Source organism: Empidonax traillii, unplaced genomic scaffold (assembly GCF_003031625.1).
Source record: "Empidonax traillii isolate 1590-97213 ecotype Southwest subspecies unplaced genomic scaffold, ASM303162v1 scaffold861:size261962, whole genome shotgun sequence".
Classification (NCBI taxonomy): Eukaryota; Metazoa; Chordata; class Aves; order Passeriformes; family Tyrannidae; genus Empidonax; species Empidonax traillii.
In genome coordinates, this window is record NW_020956054.1 from 175,247 (window position 1) to 193,227 (window position 17,981).

Sequence of the window (17,981 nt, forward strand, 5' to 3'; positions counted from 1 at the left end):
TTAGTCTCTGCTATCCAACATAGATAACTTGGTATTTTATATTTGTCATTTTACAAGGGCTTCATCACTTGTAAGATCTTTGACTGAAGAAGTCATTCTATTTTACCCTAGGCCCTGAAACTCTTAAGAGAAACACTGTTCTTTTTAATAATTGCACAAGTATTTAAATAAGGGGGAAAAGACTTGCTTGTAATTTGAAAATGTTGAATACTAACAAAAGATTAACTTTTTTCTTTCCCCAAACAGAGCTCAGCTGTGCCTAGAGCTTGGGCCTCAACTGACCATCTCTCCATAGTGTGGTAAGTAATGGAACAAAGGTTAATTGACTGGCTGTGCATACCTCTGTTCTCTACTGTTATCAATTTAAACCATATTTTAACTTCAGCATAATATTATGGTGCTGATGTCTCTTCTGACCACTTCTACTACCCTGGATATTTGCTTACTAGATTTAATTTTGCTGCTTCTTTCATCTAGGTGCAAAGAACTGATCCTGGCGACCATTAGAGCTTTATTTGATCTCATAGATGAAAACACAAGGCAGGTCTGTATATGTGATCTCCTGTATATTTACCCATGACACTTTCTTCTTTCGTCCCAGAATGCTTAGTCAGGAGAAATATCTTCCTATCATACAGAAAACTCCTTTTTGATTATTCTAAGTCATGCTGAGAAAATTCTTGTCATTTTGTCCCAGTCCCTGAAACATTCTGTGACTTTGTTGTTTGACCAATGTGTCAGAAGTAATTAGAGGTTTACTCAGTTTTCATTATTGACTTCTTGTGCTTTATAGCTGCTGGGGTATGGGCCAAACATTTCTTCCAATGCAGCAGGTTCAGTTGACCTTGCACAAGGATAAACAGATTTTGTTAGCTGTGTAGCTGTGAATGTGACCTCTCAGTGTGTGTTCAAGTCACCCTCTCTGATCAGTATACAAAGGATGAAAAAGGATGTGTGGTGATCATAGTGACCAGCATATATTTATGGAGTTTGTTTTTTTTTTCAAAAACCACTTACGAAAACAGAATTCAAGTAAAGTACCTGCATATTTCTACACCGCCAGCTACTGTTATTTATGGCTTTTCTGAATTAATATCCTACATCTTACTTTTGGAAAACTCCTGGAGAATCTCATGTTGTACAGTTTTCTTGCTACTAAGTCATGCAGCAATTATCAGGAACTGGAATTAAGGCCCAAAGGGTTGAAAATACATCAGAGCAGAGCCTCAGATATAGCAGAGGGAGGACTCCAGGTGTTCTTTTTGAGGCTGTTCGTAGCAGACTTCTCTAGTTTCTCACGTGTACTCAATGTGTGATTTAGAGAGATGAAAAGGGCATACAGTTGTTGGTTTACTGACTGTGCTGGAAGTAAAAAGTTTTCATAAATCAGTTGTAATGACCACAAATTTTGAAACAAAAATTAGTCCTGGAAAAATTTGGTTGGGAAAAACAAAACCAAACCAATGAAACAAAAAAATGAAAAAAACCCCCACAAATCCCATCCCCGAACAAAAGCGAATCCTAGTGTAGCTTTACAGATGTTGAGATGCTTGAAATAGTCAGAAGAGATGTAGGGCAAGCTGGACTTGTGAACTGAGATTAGTAAACCTAAATGTGAGAATTTTTCCTAAGCTCTGACATTAGTGTGTTATTTCAGGAAGAATTCATGTGTGTCTATCAAGAAAGTTTAATGGAATGGTTTCCTTGTGTTAAGAGTAGGTGAGGATATAAAACTTCTGGAAATTTCAGCTATGCTTTATGATGTATAGGCTTTCTGTATTGCAGTGATTGATTATTGATGGCACTTTTCTGTTCGAGTTATTGAATTTAGAAGAGAAAAGGTACTATGTCTTCTCACAATCTCTCCTGCCTTTCATCCACAAAACTGTATGGTTTTTGTTAGCTGTGATCATGTGATGATCTTAAATCACACATATTGGTAAAAATTTGATGATGGGCTCTCTTTTTTAGATAACTGAGGATCCAAAGAAGAGAATGTCTGTACTGAATCACCACTTTGTAAGACACCCTGCAAAGATATTTGAGGAAAATCCTGAAGTTTTTACACAACTCCCAGGTGTGCAACAGTTTTCTTTTGAATAGGATTCAGTGATACTCCTTTGTTAATAGTTAAACTTCTCACTAACAAAGTTTTGGAATACACTTTGTCCTTCTTTAGACATTTCTAAAATGATATACAGGACACAGACCTGAAAGATCAGCTTTTGCTTGGTTTCACTTGGTTATTAAAGAGTTTCAAAGGGGTAGGAGCAAAAATCTGTCACTTTTATATAGCTTGAATTCTGGAGGATGCACAGGAGTCATATTTACACCGGGATGTCCAATAAAAAAAAAATCTCAGGAACTGGGAATAGCTGGATGTCAAAAGTCTAATCTACTCTTATATCCTGTGCTTGCCAGAGGGATAGTATGGGTGTTCTAGAGCCTTATGTTAGTTTTGTGCTACTCGTGGAAGTCCTGAATGTTCAGATCTGACTCATCAATCACTTCCTTTTTCCCATGACCCTTCAGGGTAAGATGGAGTGCCCACCAAGAGTTTCCTTGTAAATTGTCTTCCTCAGAATGGGTAGCTAAAAGTGAGAAATTTTTACTATGTGGAGTCTTGGGGACTAAACACAACTTTAGTAGGGCACAGCTTTATTCCAAGTTTTGCTGACCTGGGCTGAAGCATTTTATGAAAACCATTTTATTTCAGTAAATCATTTCATTTATTTCAATGTAAGATATTGCAGAAATACTAAAGTAGCTTGTACTTTGGCATCCAGATTTGATTACCTTTGATAAGAAGGAATTTAGGCATTGGCATGTACTGAAGTGAGTATTGGAGTGGAAGACCACTAAAATGGTTAGTCCTGAGGCGTAGGAAATGGGGGAAAAAGTTTGATTTAACTGCAGTTTTTCACCCTAAAGAGAATGCTGAGGGGAATCCTGTTGCTGTCTTCAACCACCTAAATGAAAGACTGGAGAGAAGATGAAGTTAGATTTTCCTCAGAGGTGAACAGTGGTAGTACAATAGGCAGTAGAATCCTGTTGCAACAAGAGACATTCCAGTTGGATGTTAGGAAAAAGTACTTCACCCAGGAAGGTGGTCAAACAAACAGGTACCCAGAGAGGTTGTGAAACTGATTTTGTTTGTTTGTTCACCTTTTTGGGGGGGTCAGTTTTTAGCAATAAGGAGGAATACTTTTAAATTTTATTTCATGTTGGTATCTTCCTATTTGTGCTGAGCTCTTGACACTTAGAGGAATTTCTGTGATGGACTTGTTACTCCAGTTACATGGAAGAGAGGTATTAACCTGCTTGTGTGACAATTGACATTGTTTTAAAAAGGCTGACAGGAACATAGATTGGGGCTGTTGCCGTATATATTTAATCAGTCACCCTGTAATTACATTAGTAATGTTCAGTTTATTTGTTTTGTTGCCTTTAGATCTTGGTTTCAAGATCCGTAGGGTTTTTATTTTACAATTAGTATTTAATAACAAGGTCTTGGGATTTTGCTGTTTCCTCAATGTTGGTTAAAACTTACAGAGTTTATGTCCATCTACAGATAAGAAATAAGACCTTGGTAATAAGTAAAATATCAGATTTTGGATAAAAGAATAATAGTTCCTGCAGTGTGTCATATAAAAACATGGGGTTTTTTTGTAGGGATTTTCATGTGGATTACAGTCAAAGCCTCAAAATGGACTTATTCAGTTTACAATGTAAGTAACGTTTTTTCCTCATTGTGTTTTTATGTTTATTTTTGTTTTATTTTGTTTTTTTTTACTAATGAGCTTTTTTTTTCTTTTAAGGACTCTGATGGAAAATATTTCACGTTTCCTCTTGCAAACCACAGAAAATCATACAGTCATGTTTACTGTGAAAATAGTATGTTGGTGAGAAAATACTTCTCTCATGTCTGGAGTTTGTTTATAAAGCTCTGGGGTTTTTCAATTTATATTTGCTGCAATTTTAAGGCAGTTTAATGGACAGTTGTTGAAATGCTGCCATCTGTTTACATTCACAGCCTGTTGTATCATGTCACACTTAGTGTTCAAGATCTGAAACTTTCAATGCCACCTGAACCTCAGATGTTTTATTTTTGACTCTTATGGTTATAGCTCTAGATTACTTGGTCCTTTACTTTAGTGCAGTTCTGTATTGATGCTCTTGAATGGAGGTGTTATTTTTTAGTGCTGCCATGTTTTTGCCATACTTCTAATTTGAGAAGGTTATTTATAGGTTTGCTTTCCCACCATACACTTAAAGGCTACGGACATCTTTCACTAAGCAAGGGAAGTGAATGGAAGACAGATGAGAAAACAGCACCATCTTGGTTGTCTCCTATTGAGAGGAGACACCATAATGTGCAGCACTTATATTTTTAGTTCAAGACACAGGCATTCAGCCAAAAATTTTTTTTTTTTTTTTACAAGAATGAATTTAATCTCTTGCCAAGCTGAAACTGGATAAATATTCTTATCAGAATTTACATATTTTAGATTAGTGGCAAGAAAATTGATATACTTTACTGTTCCATCCTGCCCATCCCTGTTGCCACTCCTCCCTTTAGCAAAGATGACATTCCTAGCACCATTGTGAAAAATGATCGTCTGTCCTTGGTGCTTTTCTAAGGGTCCTTCCCTGTGGCACTTCAGTGTTTACACATATGTTGTGATCTTAGTTGTGATTTAATAGCATGTCGTGGTTTGCGCTCACATAGGGTAACTTTTGCCTTTGTTACAGTGTCTCAAAAACAGGATTAGTACAACTTGAGGAGGAGGAGGGAGGCACAAACCAATGTCTGAAATCCTTGTATCATGGTGCTATTGCTTCAGAACACTTAAATTCTCAAGGGAGGGAGCAGTAGAACATTAAATATCTCAAGTACTCCTCTACTACTTAAAATAGTGCCTTGAGATGTTTCTTTAAGTTAGAAGAGATAAAGCATGATATTTAAGATGAGTATTTTTTAAAAAGAAATTATGAAAGCTTGTTTGCTTAACCTTGTATTTATTCATAACTAGAAAGGGTGGCCAATTGAAGTTATTCAAAATGGTTCCTAAAAACCCCCACCACTCAGTCTTATGCTTCACCTTGTAATTGTAATTGCAAGATTATCATATCAGACTTTTAGTGGAGGAGATAGCACTTGGTGTTAACACAGAGCTCTGACTTCATTGTGAAATGGGAAAAAAATAGGTGCATATCTTTCATTCTAAATAACTAAGGAAATCCGAGAGAGACTGTTTTTATAACCATCTTCACTTTTTATGCTTCAGCATTTGACATCCTTATGAGAGTTTGGTCACTGTAGTGATAGCTGCTACAGACACACTAAATAGAAAAGGAGTGAGTGAGACAAAGATGAAAGTTTGTTCTCTTTTTAGTAAGTTAATTGCACCAAGGTTGTGCTACCAGAGACAGTTGCTGATATCTGGTGTACTGAAATATTTAGCATGTAGAAATTTTGGAGATTGTCAGCAGCTTTAACTCCTGCATTGTTTAGAGTAAAGATTTGGTATTTTCAATATATTTATAAATGCAGTCACACATAGGTAATGTACTGTTTTATGGTATTGACTTTACAGGACACGAGTAGTTGGATTTATGGCTGCATGAACAGTAATTCATCGATGTGGTGAGTATAAAAAGTTCCTGTTCTTTATTCAAATGGATCTTTTGAGATTGTGTTTGAATTTAAAACATATAAATATCCTCTGTAGGAAGGAAGAGGTTAGGAAGTAAAATTGTTATTGTAAAGAATTCATGCTTTTTTTTCACCAAGAAAACAGGAAAGAGTAGGTTTTCTCAAAGTAGGTGATCTTTTTCTTTGTTAAGTTGTATTTTTGACCTTCATAGCAGTGAGAAGTCGTTCCTGTTGCTCTCTTGTGGATACTACATGCTGTGCTGGATTCCAAAATTGTGGGCTTTGTAGCATCTGGATGGTTCTGGTGGATGGTTGGACTCAAGGAGTTGCAGTCAATGGCTCCGTGTCCAAGTGGAGGACAGTGATGAGTGGTCCATATTGGGATCAGCACTTTTTAACATCTCTGTGGTCAACATGGACAGTGGGTGCACCCTCAGCAAATTTGCCAATGTCACCAAACTGTGTGGTGTGGTCAACATGCTGGAGGGATGGGATGCCATCCAGAGGGACTTGGACAGGCTTGAGAGGTGAACCAGTGCAAACATCATGGGGTTCAAAAGACCAAGTGCAAGGTCCTGCACCTGGGCCAGGGAAGTCCCAGCAAAAGTACAGGTTGGGTGGTGAATGGATCAAAACTAACCTTGGGGGAAAGACTTGGTGGTGTTCATGGATGAGAAGTTCAAGATGACTCTGTAATGTGTGTTTGCAGCCCAGAAAGCCAACCATGTCCTGGGCTGCATCAAAAGCAGTGTGGCCAGCAGGGAGGTGATTCTGTCCCTCTACTCTCCTCTTATGTGACCCCATCTGGAGTGCTGCATCCAGCTCTGGGGCCCCAAACACAGGAAAAATGGGGACCTGTTGGAACAGGTCCAAAGGAGGGCCATTAAGCTGTTCAGAGGGCTGGATCACCTCTCCTATGAAGACAGGCTAAGAGAGTTGGTATGTTCAGCCTGGAGAAAAGAAGAGCTCAGGAAGACCTTGTAGCAACCTTCCAGTAGCTAAAGGGGACCTACAAAAGAGCTGGAGAGGAACTCAATGTACTTGCATACACACCATGTTAGAACTGCTGCAAGCTCTTTAGCAGCTAACAGATTTTTTCATTTATGTGGTATATTTTAGATCTTCCCATAGGAAGAACTGGTACTTTTAGTGTTTAAAAGGTGTTAATAAAACTACATGTTAATTTAATGCCAGTGCTGTTTTAGCTCATGACATTTTTCATTTTGTGTGTGAAGTTGCATGGCTGATAAATATTATGTGTTATGTCTATGACAGAATTGGAGCTTTGTTTAACTTGTTTTTACAAAAACAAGATTTGCACTGTATGAAATTATATAGTTTGATAAATTACTATGATAGCTAACATATGATAATAGCTAAACTATGATAGTAGTACACCCCATCTTGTTCTCAATTTAAAATGGGAATCCAGAGAGAGAGGGAGAGAGAAGCTGGTATGTTAATCCACTGCCATAAGGTAGGGCCTGCGTAATGAATTTGCTCATCCTTTAATGTGCATGAATTTTTACAGCCTGGAAGCTACTGATCTGTCCTGGAGAGCTGAGTTACTTCCAACCACCAAGGTAAGTATTATACAGAATTTGTAGGAGGGAGAGGTGCTTTAGGGGTAGTTGCAAGTCATGTTTACAGCATTAGAACATGTAGTTGTATTCCAGAGGAAGGGGTACAGCAGATAGAAAACTGGCAAGGGGCACAGCTAAGGGATGTGTTCAGTAATGGCTTTTCTTTTTCTTTCCTTCTGTTTCTTTTTTCCTTTCCTTTTTGAGGTTGTAATGCTGAAACTTCAGGACTATCCCTCTTTGTCCCACATTGTCATTCAGGTACCAGCTGCAGTTGGCAATAAGGTAAAAAAATATGACGTGCAGAAATTGCTCACTTAGTGTGTTCATAATTCAGGTGCTATGACAGAAGGAAAAGGAAGTATATAAAGTATGTGCTAAGCTGCTTTGAGAAACCACAGACCTACACTCCACCGTGGTTTGAAGGTAGCTTTTGTTATCTTCTAGAAGGCTCAGAAGCACTGAATTTGATAAAATACCAAACACAGGAATCGCAACAGTTCTCAAATCACTTCTTCAGGAGTTCTTGTTGGAGATTCTAATGGTTTGGGTTTCTTAATATACTGTTTGCATTCCTGAATATTTATACCTTTGGACAGTGCTTTCTCTTATCAAGGATAGCAGAGAATATATATATATATATATATATATATATATATATATATATATATATAATTGAAGACACCACACATGGATTCTGAGGAGCATAGGTCAGATACCCCTGCGAGCTCTGAGACCACAAATACTGTGGTAGACTGAGGTGTGCACAGTTTAATAGCTTAATATCTAATAGATATTCAGCTCACAAATGAGTTGAATATCTTTGCATCAAGGGCTTCCAGGATCCCAGCAAGGGGAACATTTTTAGCGAATCTAAGTAGACTTTGCATATTACCCAGCTGGGTCTGGCAGACCTTTCCAGTTGGTCCTAAAAATGGCAGAACACTGCACTTGAAGGATTTCTGATCTAAATAGATCTGACATTCCTTTCTGGGACACAAATACAGTCTCTGCATCTGTGGTGTATAATCCATGATCCAAGAAATTATTCACAGCTGAAGTGAGTATAATATTCATCTGTGAGTGTATCTTCAGATAGCTGTGACAGGGACATTTTGCAGTTGAATTAGTGATACACAATGTTGGGGGTAAGAAAAGATAGAACAGAGATCACTTGGGAAATGTAATTGGCAAGTGCAAAGGTATCATAGTCTTGTGCTCTGTTTAGATCTGTTTTCAATATCCTCAATTGCAGTATACTTTGGGCTGTGAATTCTTCCAAGAGGATTCCAGAACAGTACAGCTTCCTGTTACACATCTGTTTTCATTTGGTAAGTATAGGATATTACTTTTGGAAGAAATGGAAAACTAATATTAGTAACCTTTGGATAATAAATTTACCTAAAAATTTCAGGTTGGAGGTTTTGGGGGGTTTGTTTTTCACCAAAGTTAATACTGCTTTTGTTAGTAACAAAGAAATAAGAAATATGGGGGTTTTGACTAACAGATATAAAAGCACTTAGGTCTCCTGGAAAAAAAAAAATCTGAAGATGTAATGAGTTCTCAGAAAATTTTATCTAATCATTGAAAATACTACATTCTTTACAGGGCTCTCTTCAAGCAAAATTCTATTAAATTCGACTGGCTTACTTTACAATGTACAGCTCCAGCACTTCAACCAAGTAAGAATGCTACTTAATTTTTAAAGCTAATGTAACCCCCGTTGGGAGAATGGGACTAATGGGTTTTTTTTTCATGTTCTAGATATATCAAGCTTTCAAAATTTATATAGAGAGCCACTGCCGGTCACTCAAAGGTAAATATAAGTCTTCTAAAGTGTAAGTTTATAAAACAAAAAGTTTCAAGACTGAAACTGGTAGAAACTGAAGTCCTTTCATGCGGTGGGGTTTAGTCAGTCCTGTTATAATCTGCTCAAATGTCTCTGCTAATATCTCTCACTTCTCACTTTTTAATAACAAGGATAGCTCAAAAAAATTGAGAAATGAATCCTCTGATATTTGTTTTTCTTCTTAGCAAAGGGAAGTTGAACTTTCAGCAGGATTCTGCATTATGTTGAAAGTGTTCCTCAAGAAAAGTGCCTTTGGCAATGATTTTTATTTACTAATTATGGAATTTAAATTTGAATGCTGAGCTACATAAGCTTAAACAGGATGGGTTGCTAAAGGACTCTGTTAAAAAAAAAAAAAAGGTGGATTTCATTAGTTTAGAATTTCAGTTTCATATTGAAAAGCAGAAGTTTTCTCTTGTCAGTCCTTTGAACATTGATGTCTCTCACTGTCTTGTCTTGTAACAGCCTGAGTTAAAAAAATGTCATTTTTGTTTCCTGCTAACTGCACTGATCTGCATTGCAATATCAATTGCAATGTAACTGCAAGCCCAGTGATTTGGTATGCCACCTTTGTTTTACTGGCATTGTAGTTTTTAGAGACAGTTGCCACATCTTGTTTGTAACTAATTTTATATTTTTTAATTCTCTTTCATTTCAGAAAGAAAACCTAGTGTTTACAGACTTCATATACCCTGGTCACATGAAGACTCAATAATTGTAGCAAAGTAAGAAATTTAACAATTATTACTTCTTGATATGGTTTTTTTTGAGAATATTTGCATCCTGTTGTAATATTTCTGATATGAGACAGTTTCTCCAGTTTAAAGTGTTTGGCTTCTGCACCTTCACCTTTCTGACCTTGTTGGCAAAGTTGTTTTGACTCTTCCTCAGAATAAGAATACCCAATAATTATTTGCATAATGGTTCTCACTAATTTTCTGGAAGAAGTTGAACCACCTGACTGTGTATTAGATGGTTGGAAAACTGTCTTGCTTCTTTATTTTAGAAGTCTTAAGGATATCTCCCGATTTCCCCCCCTCCCCATATTTTCTAACAGCACAACTCAGGCAACTGAATTGTATTCTAGAGAATCTGTCCTTCCCATTCATGTCACTCAGCATGTTTACCTGTTCTGTGAGGCAGTGTGTTCCCTCAACTTGTGTGCTTTCATTAGTGCTGTGCCCTTGATAGTTCAGAGGAGAGTGGATTGAGGATTGAGAATGTCATGGAGTTCTTTGTGATAAGATTAACAAGTTCCTTATACCATTTCGCTCATAGCATGTAGTGACACTTGGTGTACTAAATCTGCTTTGCACATGTTGAAAACTAAGACATGCTTGGCTTTTTTTTGGTTACAAGAGCAACAATTACCATTTAAATTGCTGTTTCAGAGTCCCATCTCTTACTGAGATTTCTGCCAAGCTGCATATTGCTCAGCCTCAGAATGACAACAGGGCTCCAGAGTTAAATATCTACTCTTCCTCAGACTGTCAGTATGAAGTGAGTAACACAGTGTTATTTTTGTAGCTAGTTTGCATTGCTGTATAATTTGTGCCTAATGCAGTTTTTTAAAACATGTAGCTAATTAATCAAAATAAATAATAAGCAAATCTAAAGATGGGCTGTTTGACCTTTTTGTCAAGTGTTACAAGTGTTTTTGTCATGTGTTGCAAGTATTTTGCAACAGCGGAGTAGTATTGAAAGCAAAACTTTGAAGCACTTGTTTTTAAAAAGTCAGTAGTAAGGTGGTGTACATTTTAGTTGTGGGATTGCTGTATTCTAACACTTAAGTTGGCTTCTTAAAAATTGAAGTATTTTGTACTCATGCTTACCATTGTATAAAATATTTGTTTTTTGTCAAGGTTATTCTGAAGACGTCACTTCTACAGGTTCTTGGGCAAGTAAGAAAGCCTGAATTGGTTTTTATGTCAGTAGCATCTACAGAAATTTTGACTTCTTCCCTTCTCTGCTGTGGTACTTCAGATTCCTTCATGATGCCAAGAGGAACACTAACTACTCAATGATCATTTTGCAACCTCGTCACTTGGCAGGGCACCCCATCTGGAAAAATGTCAGGCCTCAGTTTTGTGAGGATTAGAGGAGCACTCCAGCTCTAAAGAGCTGCTGGAAATGCGGAGCATTTGGCTTTGTGGTTAGCTCGATATCTGTAAAGGGATGACGCTGGAGGTCACTTTAACTTTCTTGTCTGATGAGTCAGGAGAGTTAAAACTTTAAAATACATTCGACATCAATTAAAAGTTAGGGGAAAAAGTCTAAGTAGATCCATATGCTCCTTTTCAACAAATTTCCTTCGGTTATCAATGAAGAATACATTTCAGCATGGGTATCTGTAAAAATAGACTAGCCATCTGCAGTTTCCTGGGTCTAAAAAGTAATTAATTTGCAAGCACCTAAGTGTGGTGCTGGAATATTACTGCCAAGGTTCTCTCTTTGAATCTGTGCATTTATATGAAGGACTTTTAATGTTATTTTTGAAGAATTTATGTGCTATTTGTATGTTAATCATGACTCAGGAGACTGGAAGCCAATTAATACAGACATGTAATTGCTTCTAAAAATTCTTTGCTTAAAAACATATCTGACTATATGCAGATTTTGTTTGGAATGTGGCCTTTTAATTTTTGAAACTTATTTTACTGAAGTGTATGATATTATATTTTTTTAATATTTGTCTTAACTGGAAAAAATGTTTATAATTTGGTCATTTATCAAAATATGTTTGATTTAGCAATTTGTAAGAGATTCTAGCATTTTACATGTGTAACATTAATTGCTAATGGAGTTTATAAAATACTTATGCATAAAAAGGAGAAACTTTTTAAAGAAAATATTTTAAGAAATATTTTCTAATTGCATTATCATCTTGACTTCATGATAATATTTGTGTGTGTGTGTTTTAATATATTTTTACAGATAGTTATCTATATATTCTTGTCTTTCAGATAGTAAGGTTCCATGCTGGTGCTTTTCCTGTCTATATTGTTTCTAATATTCTTCTTACTTATGGAGGACAATTGAGCACATTGAGGTCAACAGGTAGCTTTCTGGAATTTTTTTTTTCCTGTCGCAAGTGTTTTTAGAGCAATTACTTAATCAATTTACTGATGAAAGACCAGCTAGTTGTGAATTTTTTAAGCTAAATATCATTCAACTTAGGCAAATAATAAGATCTGCGCTCCTCAGTTTTGGGTTTTATTTGCTGATAGTTCTCCAGCGTTGCGTTGTATCAGAATATTTCCTTATCATTTTATTCTGCAATCCCTTCTTGGTGAATTAATTTTGTTGCATAGTAGTTTTGCATTAACAGAAGTCTACTTAAAAATACATACAAAAGTTTAAAATATGGTAGTATGCAGAAACCACTTTATTTCTTGCACTAAGATGAAATTTGCAGAATAACTTTGAGCCATGTCTTCAGACAAAATGCATTTTTATTAAAATTCAGGTGGTGTTTGTAACAACCTCCATAATGTCTCTAGAAACTCTTGTGACTTATTATCTAATGTGAGGGATCCAGTGAGTAAGGGCCTTGGGGATGAAGTATGCAGACTTGCAGTGCTGTTACAGGACATGGTTATCTTTTCAAGTAAACTTTCAAACCGTTGTCTGAATTTATTTTTGTTGCTAATGATGTTTGTTAAAGTTCACGACACAATAGTAACCACAGGTGCTCTCTGTTCTTGATTCCAGGCCAGTGCTCAGACTTTTTGCTTGAACTAGTTAGGACAGCTAAGCCCTACAAAGTAGAACCTCTTATAAGCATTGTTGTGTTTCTGCAGGGGTGAGTTGGCATTATTTATTTGTTTGTTTGTTTGTTTATTTAGTTTCCAAAACAGAAGTTTCAGTAAAACTCTTGCTGGGGAGGAATATTATTTTATCTCTAGTTGTTGTGAACACCTGACTGTGATTTTGTTTGAAAGGCTGTAGTAAGAGGAATAGTTGATAGATTTCTTACTGTAACACATTTGGAAGTGATAAATAATACTCCTTTCATGTTTTTGGCAGGTTTAACTGGTTTAGAGAGATATGGGAGTCACTGTCACTACCAGAGGTGGATGCTGCTGTACTGAGTAGTCAGGATGCATGGTTCCCCCTTGTGTCCCTGATTCTATTTCTTTTTGGGACAGGCATTGCCTACTGGAGTGGAGTATTTTTCTCTACATCTCTGAGACTCTTCTCTTCATTATGGTTAACTCTGATCAGGTAAAACAGCATGATACCATATAATTATACTCTTTTAGATGACTTTGACCATGACAGTTCTTTTTTCTCTTTCCTTCTGTGTGACTGTCTGGGCAGATTGAATTCTACAATTTAGATATCTGGGTTTGTGAGTGTTAAGAACTAAAGCAATATGATGATTGCCTCCTATTCCTTATTCCACGTCTCCAAAAGAGAATATAAATGGCCTTCTTGTTGTCTTCGTCAGCTGTTAAAAAGGTTTTCAGTTTGGTTTTGAGGAAAACTTGTTGGGGATAAGAAATGAAAGAACTATTCCCTTTTCAGCAACTCAAGGAAAAAAAAAAGTATATATTTAGAAAAGGGACCATAGTGTTAGAATCCGTTCCTCATTAGTGATAGTGGATCAACTGCATTAAATAATACAAGCAGGTTTCTAAAACAAAAACTTCTTGAACATTCATTTTAGTCTACAAGACTGTTTCATTGCATAGGTATGTCTGAGAACACTGGAGTGCTTTTGGCAGTACAGATGAGTATTCGAATGTGAAAGTGGTTTTAAAAATGGAAGGGAAATAAAGAGATTTTGAGAGAGTAAGGTAGTAAACTGGATAACATTCTTCTCTGAGATTATGGTTTTAGTGGCTTGAGTGTTCTGACACAGGTAAGAGTCCTCATTTTGATTTGAGCCAATTTGTCTCCAGAAGGCAGGTTGAGATGCTCTTTAAGAAAATGCCCACAAAAAGATCTCTTCCTTCTTTTAATCACTTCAGGTCTTACTTGACCAAATAATTGATGAGGTTTTGGCTATTTTTTCTCTGCTATTTTGGTTATAAATTACACTGGATGTTTCAGTATTAGTTTTAAGCAACAAATTAATGAATTTCTGAGTTTGAAGTTATTCCTACCAAATTTTTAAGGGGTTTAACTCAATTCAGACTCTTTTCATTAAAGCTTTTGATTTCTCGACCCTGAGAATGCCTTAGGCAGAGGCAGGAAAATAAGATTTTGTGTGCCTACCTGTAAGTCAGCTGGTTCATTTTTAAATTCTAGTGCCTTACAGGGTTCTAGTACCTTATGTGGGTTTTGATCTACTCCTGAATTCCTCGATAAAACCCCCCAAAATTATTTTCTATGAAGTGGATAGCGTTCACTTGAGTTTTGCTTAGTGTTCTGAAATGATCTGATACGGCCAGCAGCAAAGAATTTGTCACTAGCTGTCTGTGGAACTCTTTGTTTCTTGTCAGCTGGTCTTCTTTTTGTGTTTATTTTTGATACTTGCTGCAGAGGCTTTTGCAATTGAATTTTCCAAATACTGTTTTTTCTGTTTTCAATGTCTACTTTAATCCTACAATATCCAAAAAATACAGGCTTTTGCATAGTTCTAGTGCATTTCCTCCCCAGCACGTTCCCCTCATTGTCACACCTTCTCAGCTCATCTTTGCCATTTCAGATTGTCTCTTACTCATATCAGCTGGAATCCAGAAACTTAAAATAAGCTTTTCTGTGTGTCTCAGACTGTGAACAAGCAGAAATTCCTGTCTGGGAAGAATGTTTTTCACAGAATTAATCTCCTGGAGACTGGCTGTGTTATACTGCTGTACTGCCACTGAACATTGCAGTGCATCAGCTTTTGTAGTGGGAGCCACTTCCCTGAAGCAGCTCTGCAGTAATAAGATACTTGTTCTTTTGAGCTGAACAGAAGAACTTAGTGACTGATGCAGATACACAGTTGGCATTGTAAATGTAGTTTTATGGGTCCTTTATGTTCCCCAAATGAACAATAACACACAGTTGCAGACATGCATTCTAGAAGGTATAATATATAGTTTTGTTAGTTCATTTGCTGAGAAGGCTTTCCTGGCAAAATAGTTTATGTAGCAGTTGTTACATATGTTTAAGTTTGTCTAACTTTATTTTTCCAGTGTTAAATCAACATTCAGGAACAATTTTTTCTTTTCGGTCATTCAAAAACCAGAATTATTCTTTCATCCTTTTAGGTCTAATGTTGTTACATTCTTTTTTTTTTTTTTTTTTTTAGACCTACTGTACTGCAAAAAGATAAGTTGATTACACCCAGAAGACTCTGTGGGATGTTATCCCTTGCTTTGGTTAGCTGGACAACTTGTGGTGCATTTGCTGTATTCCTTACTTATCTTCAATACTTGTTTAAGGTACTGGAAGGCCAAACATTCCGAATTTGTAACTGAATTGAAAATTTTGTGTGCTTTGAATTAACCCCACGTTAAAAGCAAAAATCCAGGTTACCATTTTTCATACATAAACATTCTTATTCTCATTCTTGAAGTAGGTTTTTTTTTAAATTAGTGGAGTGTAAACAAAGACTAAGGACTCCTTCAAAGAGAAACTTGAACAAAGAGAGGACTTGAAAAGTTCTCTAGAATACTTTATATTTTTCGTGAATCTTTACGGAGTAAAAGTAAGGAGGGTTGATATACTGAAAAATTAGGATGGTCTTCTTGTAAATCTAATCTGATCCCTCGGGTAGTGCCACAAAGACCCATATTTAGTCCCTGCCGTTCAGTTTCCATCGTCTTCCTTGCATCAGAGCCTCTAACTCCTCTGATTCACCCTAGGGTTATACAGCTGTTCAATCAGCTGCTATACTCGGCTCCTAGGGAAGCAGGGGAGCGTGGATCTGGGAGCAGGGGCACAAAGCAGAGAGGCTTTGGTGGTCTGGAGCAGGCAAGTGGCAGCTGAAAGCACAGCCTGAGGAACAGCACTGTGACAAAAGGTTCTGCAAAGAATGTTCCCATGCTGACATAACTCCCCCTTCTGCAGTACATTTCTGACATGGAACTTCTCCTGTATGGCCTGTTTAGGTTTCTGCTGAGAGCTAAGTAGAAATAAATTAAGAAATAAGGAATATGCAGGTTTCCCACTCTGTCAAGCACAGTAGAAAGGGAGAAAGCAGAGCAACCTGTTTTCACTCTGTGCTTGGAGCTCCCTCCTTCATAGAGCACTTTGGATGCTGCTGATAAAGACAGAGGGAATTCTTGCACTGCAGTTCTGTTGGGGCCCTAAAATCATCCAACTATAAAAAGGAAAAAAAAATAATGTCCTCATTTTTTTTTCTATACTAGAGCTTTTTTGTGAAGAAACATTACTGAAAGCTGAACTCTTTGTCTTGCAGGTTATAAAACTGCATGTGAATGTAAGAGCAGAACAAAACAAGCTCAACAGGGTAAGTCTCTTTCCTGCTTCTGTTCCAAACTAACACCAAAAATTGGCAAACTTATGCATTATGAATTGGTAGTAATAGGTTGTGCTGTGATGACTGAATGAAACATAGTTAATAAAGCCAGAAAAAGTTGATGGAAGTTTTCTTTGGGTTTCTTTCGTGGATTTTTTGTGTGTTTCATTTTCAATCCTCCCATTTTCATATAATTTTGTTTTCTTTCATTTGTGGGGTTTTTTTCCTGTCATTGGAAGTTAGTATCTGCCAGCTCATTAGTTCGTCTTTGCTATTTATTCCCACAGCTAATATTTTCCTCCCAGTTGCATTATCTCCTATATCTTTTCTGTGAATGATCATCTGTGATTTTTCACCCACATGCTTTATTACTCCTTTTATTCTGTTCTTCCCCCTTCCAGGAACTCCATTTCTTATCACTGCATTGGTGTCAGGGCGTCTCCATTCTCCTTTTCTTCCAGAGACATCTAAACTATTAGTGTATGAGAAATTTCTGGTTAAATTTAGATGCTTTAAAGTTGAACTATCAAATTACACTTTTGATGGCTTTTTGAGGCTTAAATTTCAAATTTTCTTCCTAAATCAGAGCTAGTGTGATACAGTTAGGATTTTTTCCCTGTCCTCTTTCCCCAGCCTGGGTTCTTACAAGCCTGTGCACATTTTTGTGACTTTCTGTCTTTCATTTTCAGGATTCAGACCACTCACAAGAAACTTCACAAAACTCCAGTATACACACAGTCAAACCCCAGAGCTCCATGGACAGTGTTCCAGAAGAAAGCCAGTCTCCTGCCAACAGTACAACAATTGCTGAAGCTGTTAACAGTCTTAAGATGCACTTTACAATCCTCAATTTATTCACATGGATTGTGCTGCTCAACTTGCCATCTTTAATTTATTGGCTAAAAAATCTCAGGTAAATTCTTAAATTGCCACCAAGGTGGAAGAAAGGAATATGAAACTTTGAAGGTTATAAAAATTGTAAATGTTTCTCTTTACATTATTAGCTACCTTATAGTTTCAGGTATTTCTGTTAGTGGTTATTGTCTTCTATCTGCAATCCAGTTTGTGCTGTGTGTAAGTAGGTGTTAAGGGAACTGGTGATATGTTGAAGAAGGTATTGATTCAGAAACTATTTAAAATCAGGCTCTGATGCTATATGGATATCATGTATATTTGTTATCAGCACATGCTTGTTCCCAATGTAGATATTATTTGGTAGCCTAATTAGAAGTAACAAACTTTTTAAACTGTTTCTTTGCAGGTACAATGTTAGGCTTGATCCTGATCCATGTAGATCTACAGCTATTATCATCGTGTGCATTTTAGAAATTCTAATGAATTCAAGTACTTCTGAAGTGAAGTCAAGGTACCTCTAGTTTTGTTTTCCTTCTTTTTTGTTACTTACCATTTGTGTGGTAAAACTTAACTTATGCTGTACAGACCTGTAATTGTTCAGCCCATGTAGAAATTCAGGAACTCATA

At 36.7% G+C, this 17,981-nt stretch overlaps 1 protein-coding gene across 4 annotated transcripts in view; it reads left to right on the forward strand.

The window, feature by feature from the left end:
- PGAP1 (post-GPI attachment to proteins 1) overlaps nt 1–17,981 on the forward strand; it is a 37,517-nt gene that overhangs the window by 11,101 nt on the left and 8,435 nt on the right. Inside the window, exons 2-22 of one of the 4 annotated variants that reach the window (XM_027902298.1) lie at nt 247–299; nt 478–544; nt 1,972–2,077; nt 3,673–3,728; nt 3,819–3,902; nt 5,598–5,647; nt 7,188–7,239; nt 7,444–7,521; nt 8,492–8,567; nt 8,845–8,918; nt 9,001–9,052; nt 9,744–9,810; nt 10,477–10,585; nt 10,948–10,986; nt 12,049–12,142; nt 12,797–12,887; nt 13,112–13,309; nt 15,327–15,459; nt 16,440–16,490; nt 17,189–17,412; nt 17,761–17,865. In XM_027902298.1, the coding sequence (XP_027758099.1) occupies nt 1,996–2,077; nt 3,673–3,728; nt 3,819–3,902; nt 5,598–5,647; nt 7,188–7,239; nt 7,444–7,521; nt 8,492–8,567; nt 8,845–8,918; nt 9,001–9,052; nt 9,744–9,810; nt 10,477–10,585; nt 10,948–10,986; nt 12,049–12,142; nt 12,797–12,887; nt 13,112–13,309; nt 15,327–15,459; nt 16,440–16,490; nt 17,189–17,412; nt 17,761–17,865 (1,715 nt within the window). In that variant the 5' untranslated portion in view covers nt 247–299; nt 478–544; nt 1,972–1,995. Of the gene's footprint in view, nt 1–246; nt 300–477; nt 545–1,971; nt 2,078–3,672; nt 3,729–3,818; nt 3,903–5,597; nt 5,648–7,187; nt 7,240–7,443; nt 7,522–8,491; nt 8,568–8,844; nt 8,919–9,000; nt 9,053–9,743; nt 9,811–10,476; nt 10,586–10,947; nt 10,987–12,048; nt 12,143–12,796; nt 12,888–13,111; nt 13,310–15,326; nt 15,460–16,439; nt 16,491–17,188; nt 17,413–17,760; nt 17,866–17,981 lie in introns of those variants that run through there. The other 3 variants (XM_027902300.1, XM_027902296.1, XM_027902299.1) reach the window with 3 other exon arrangements.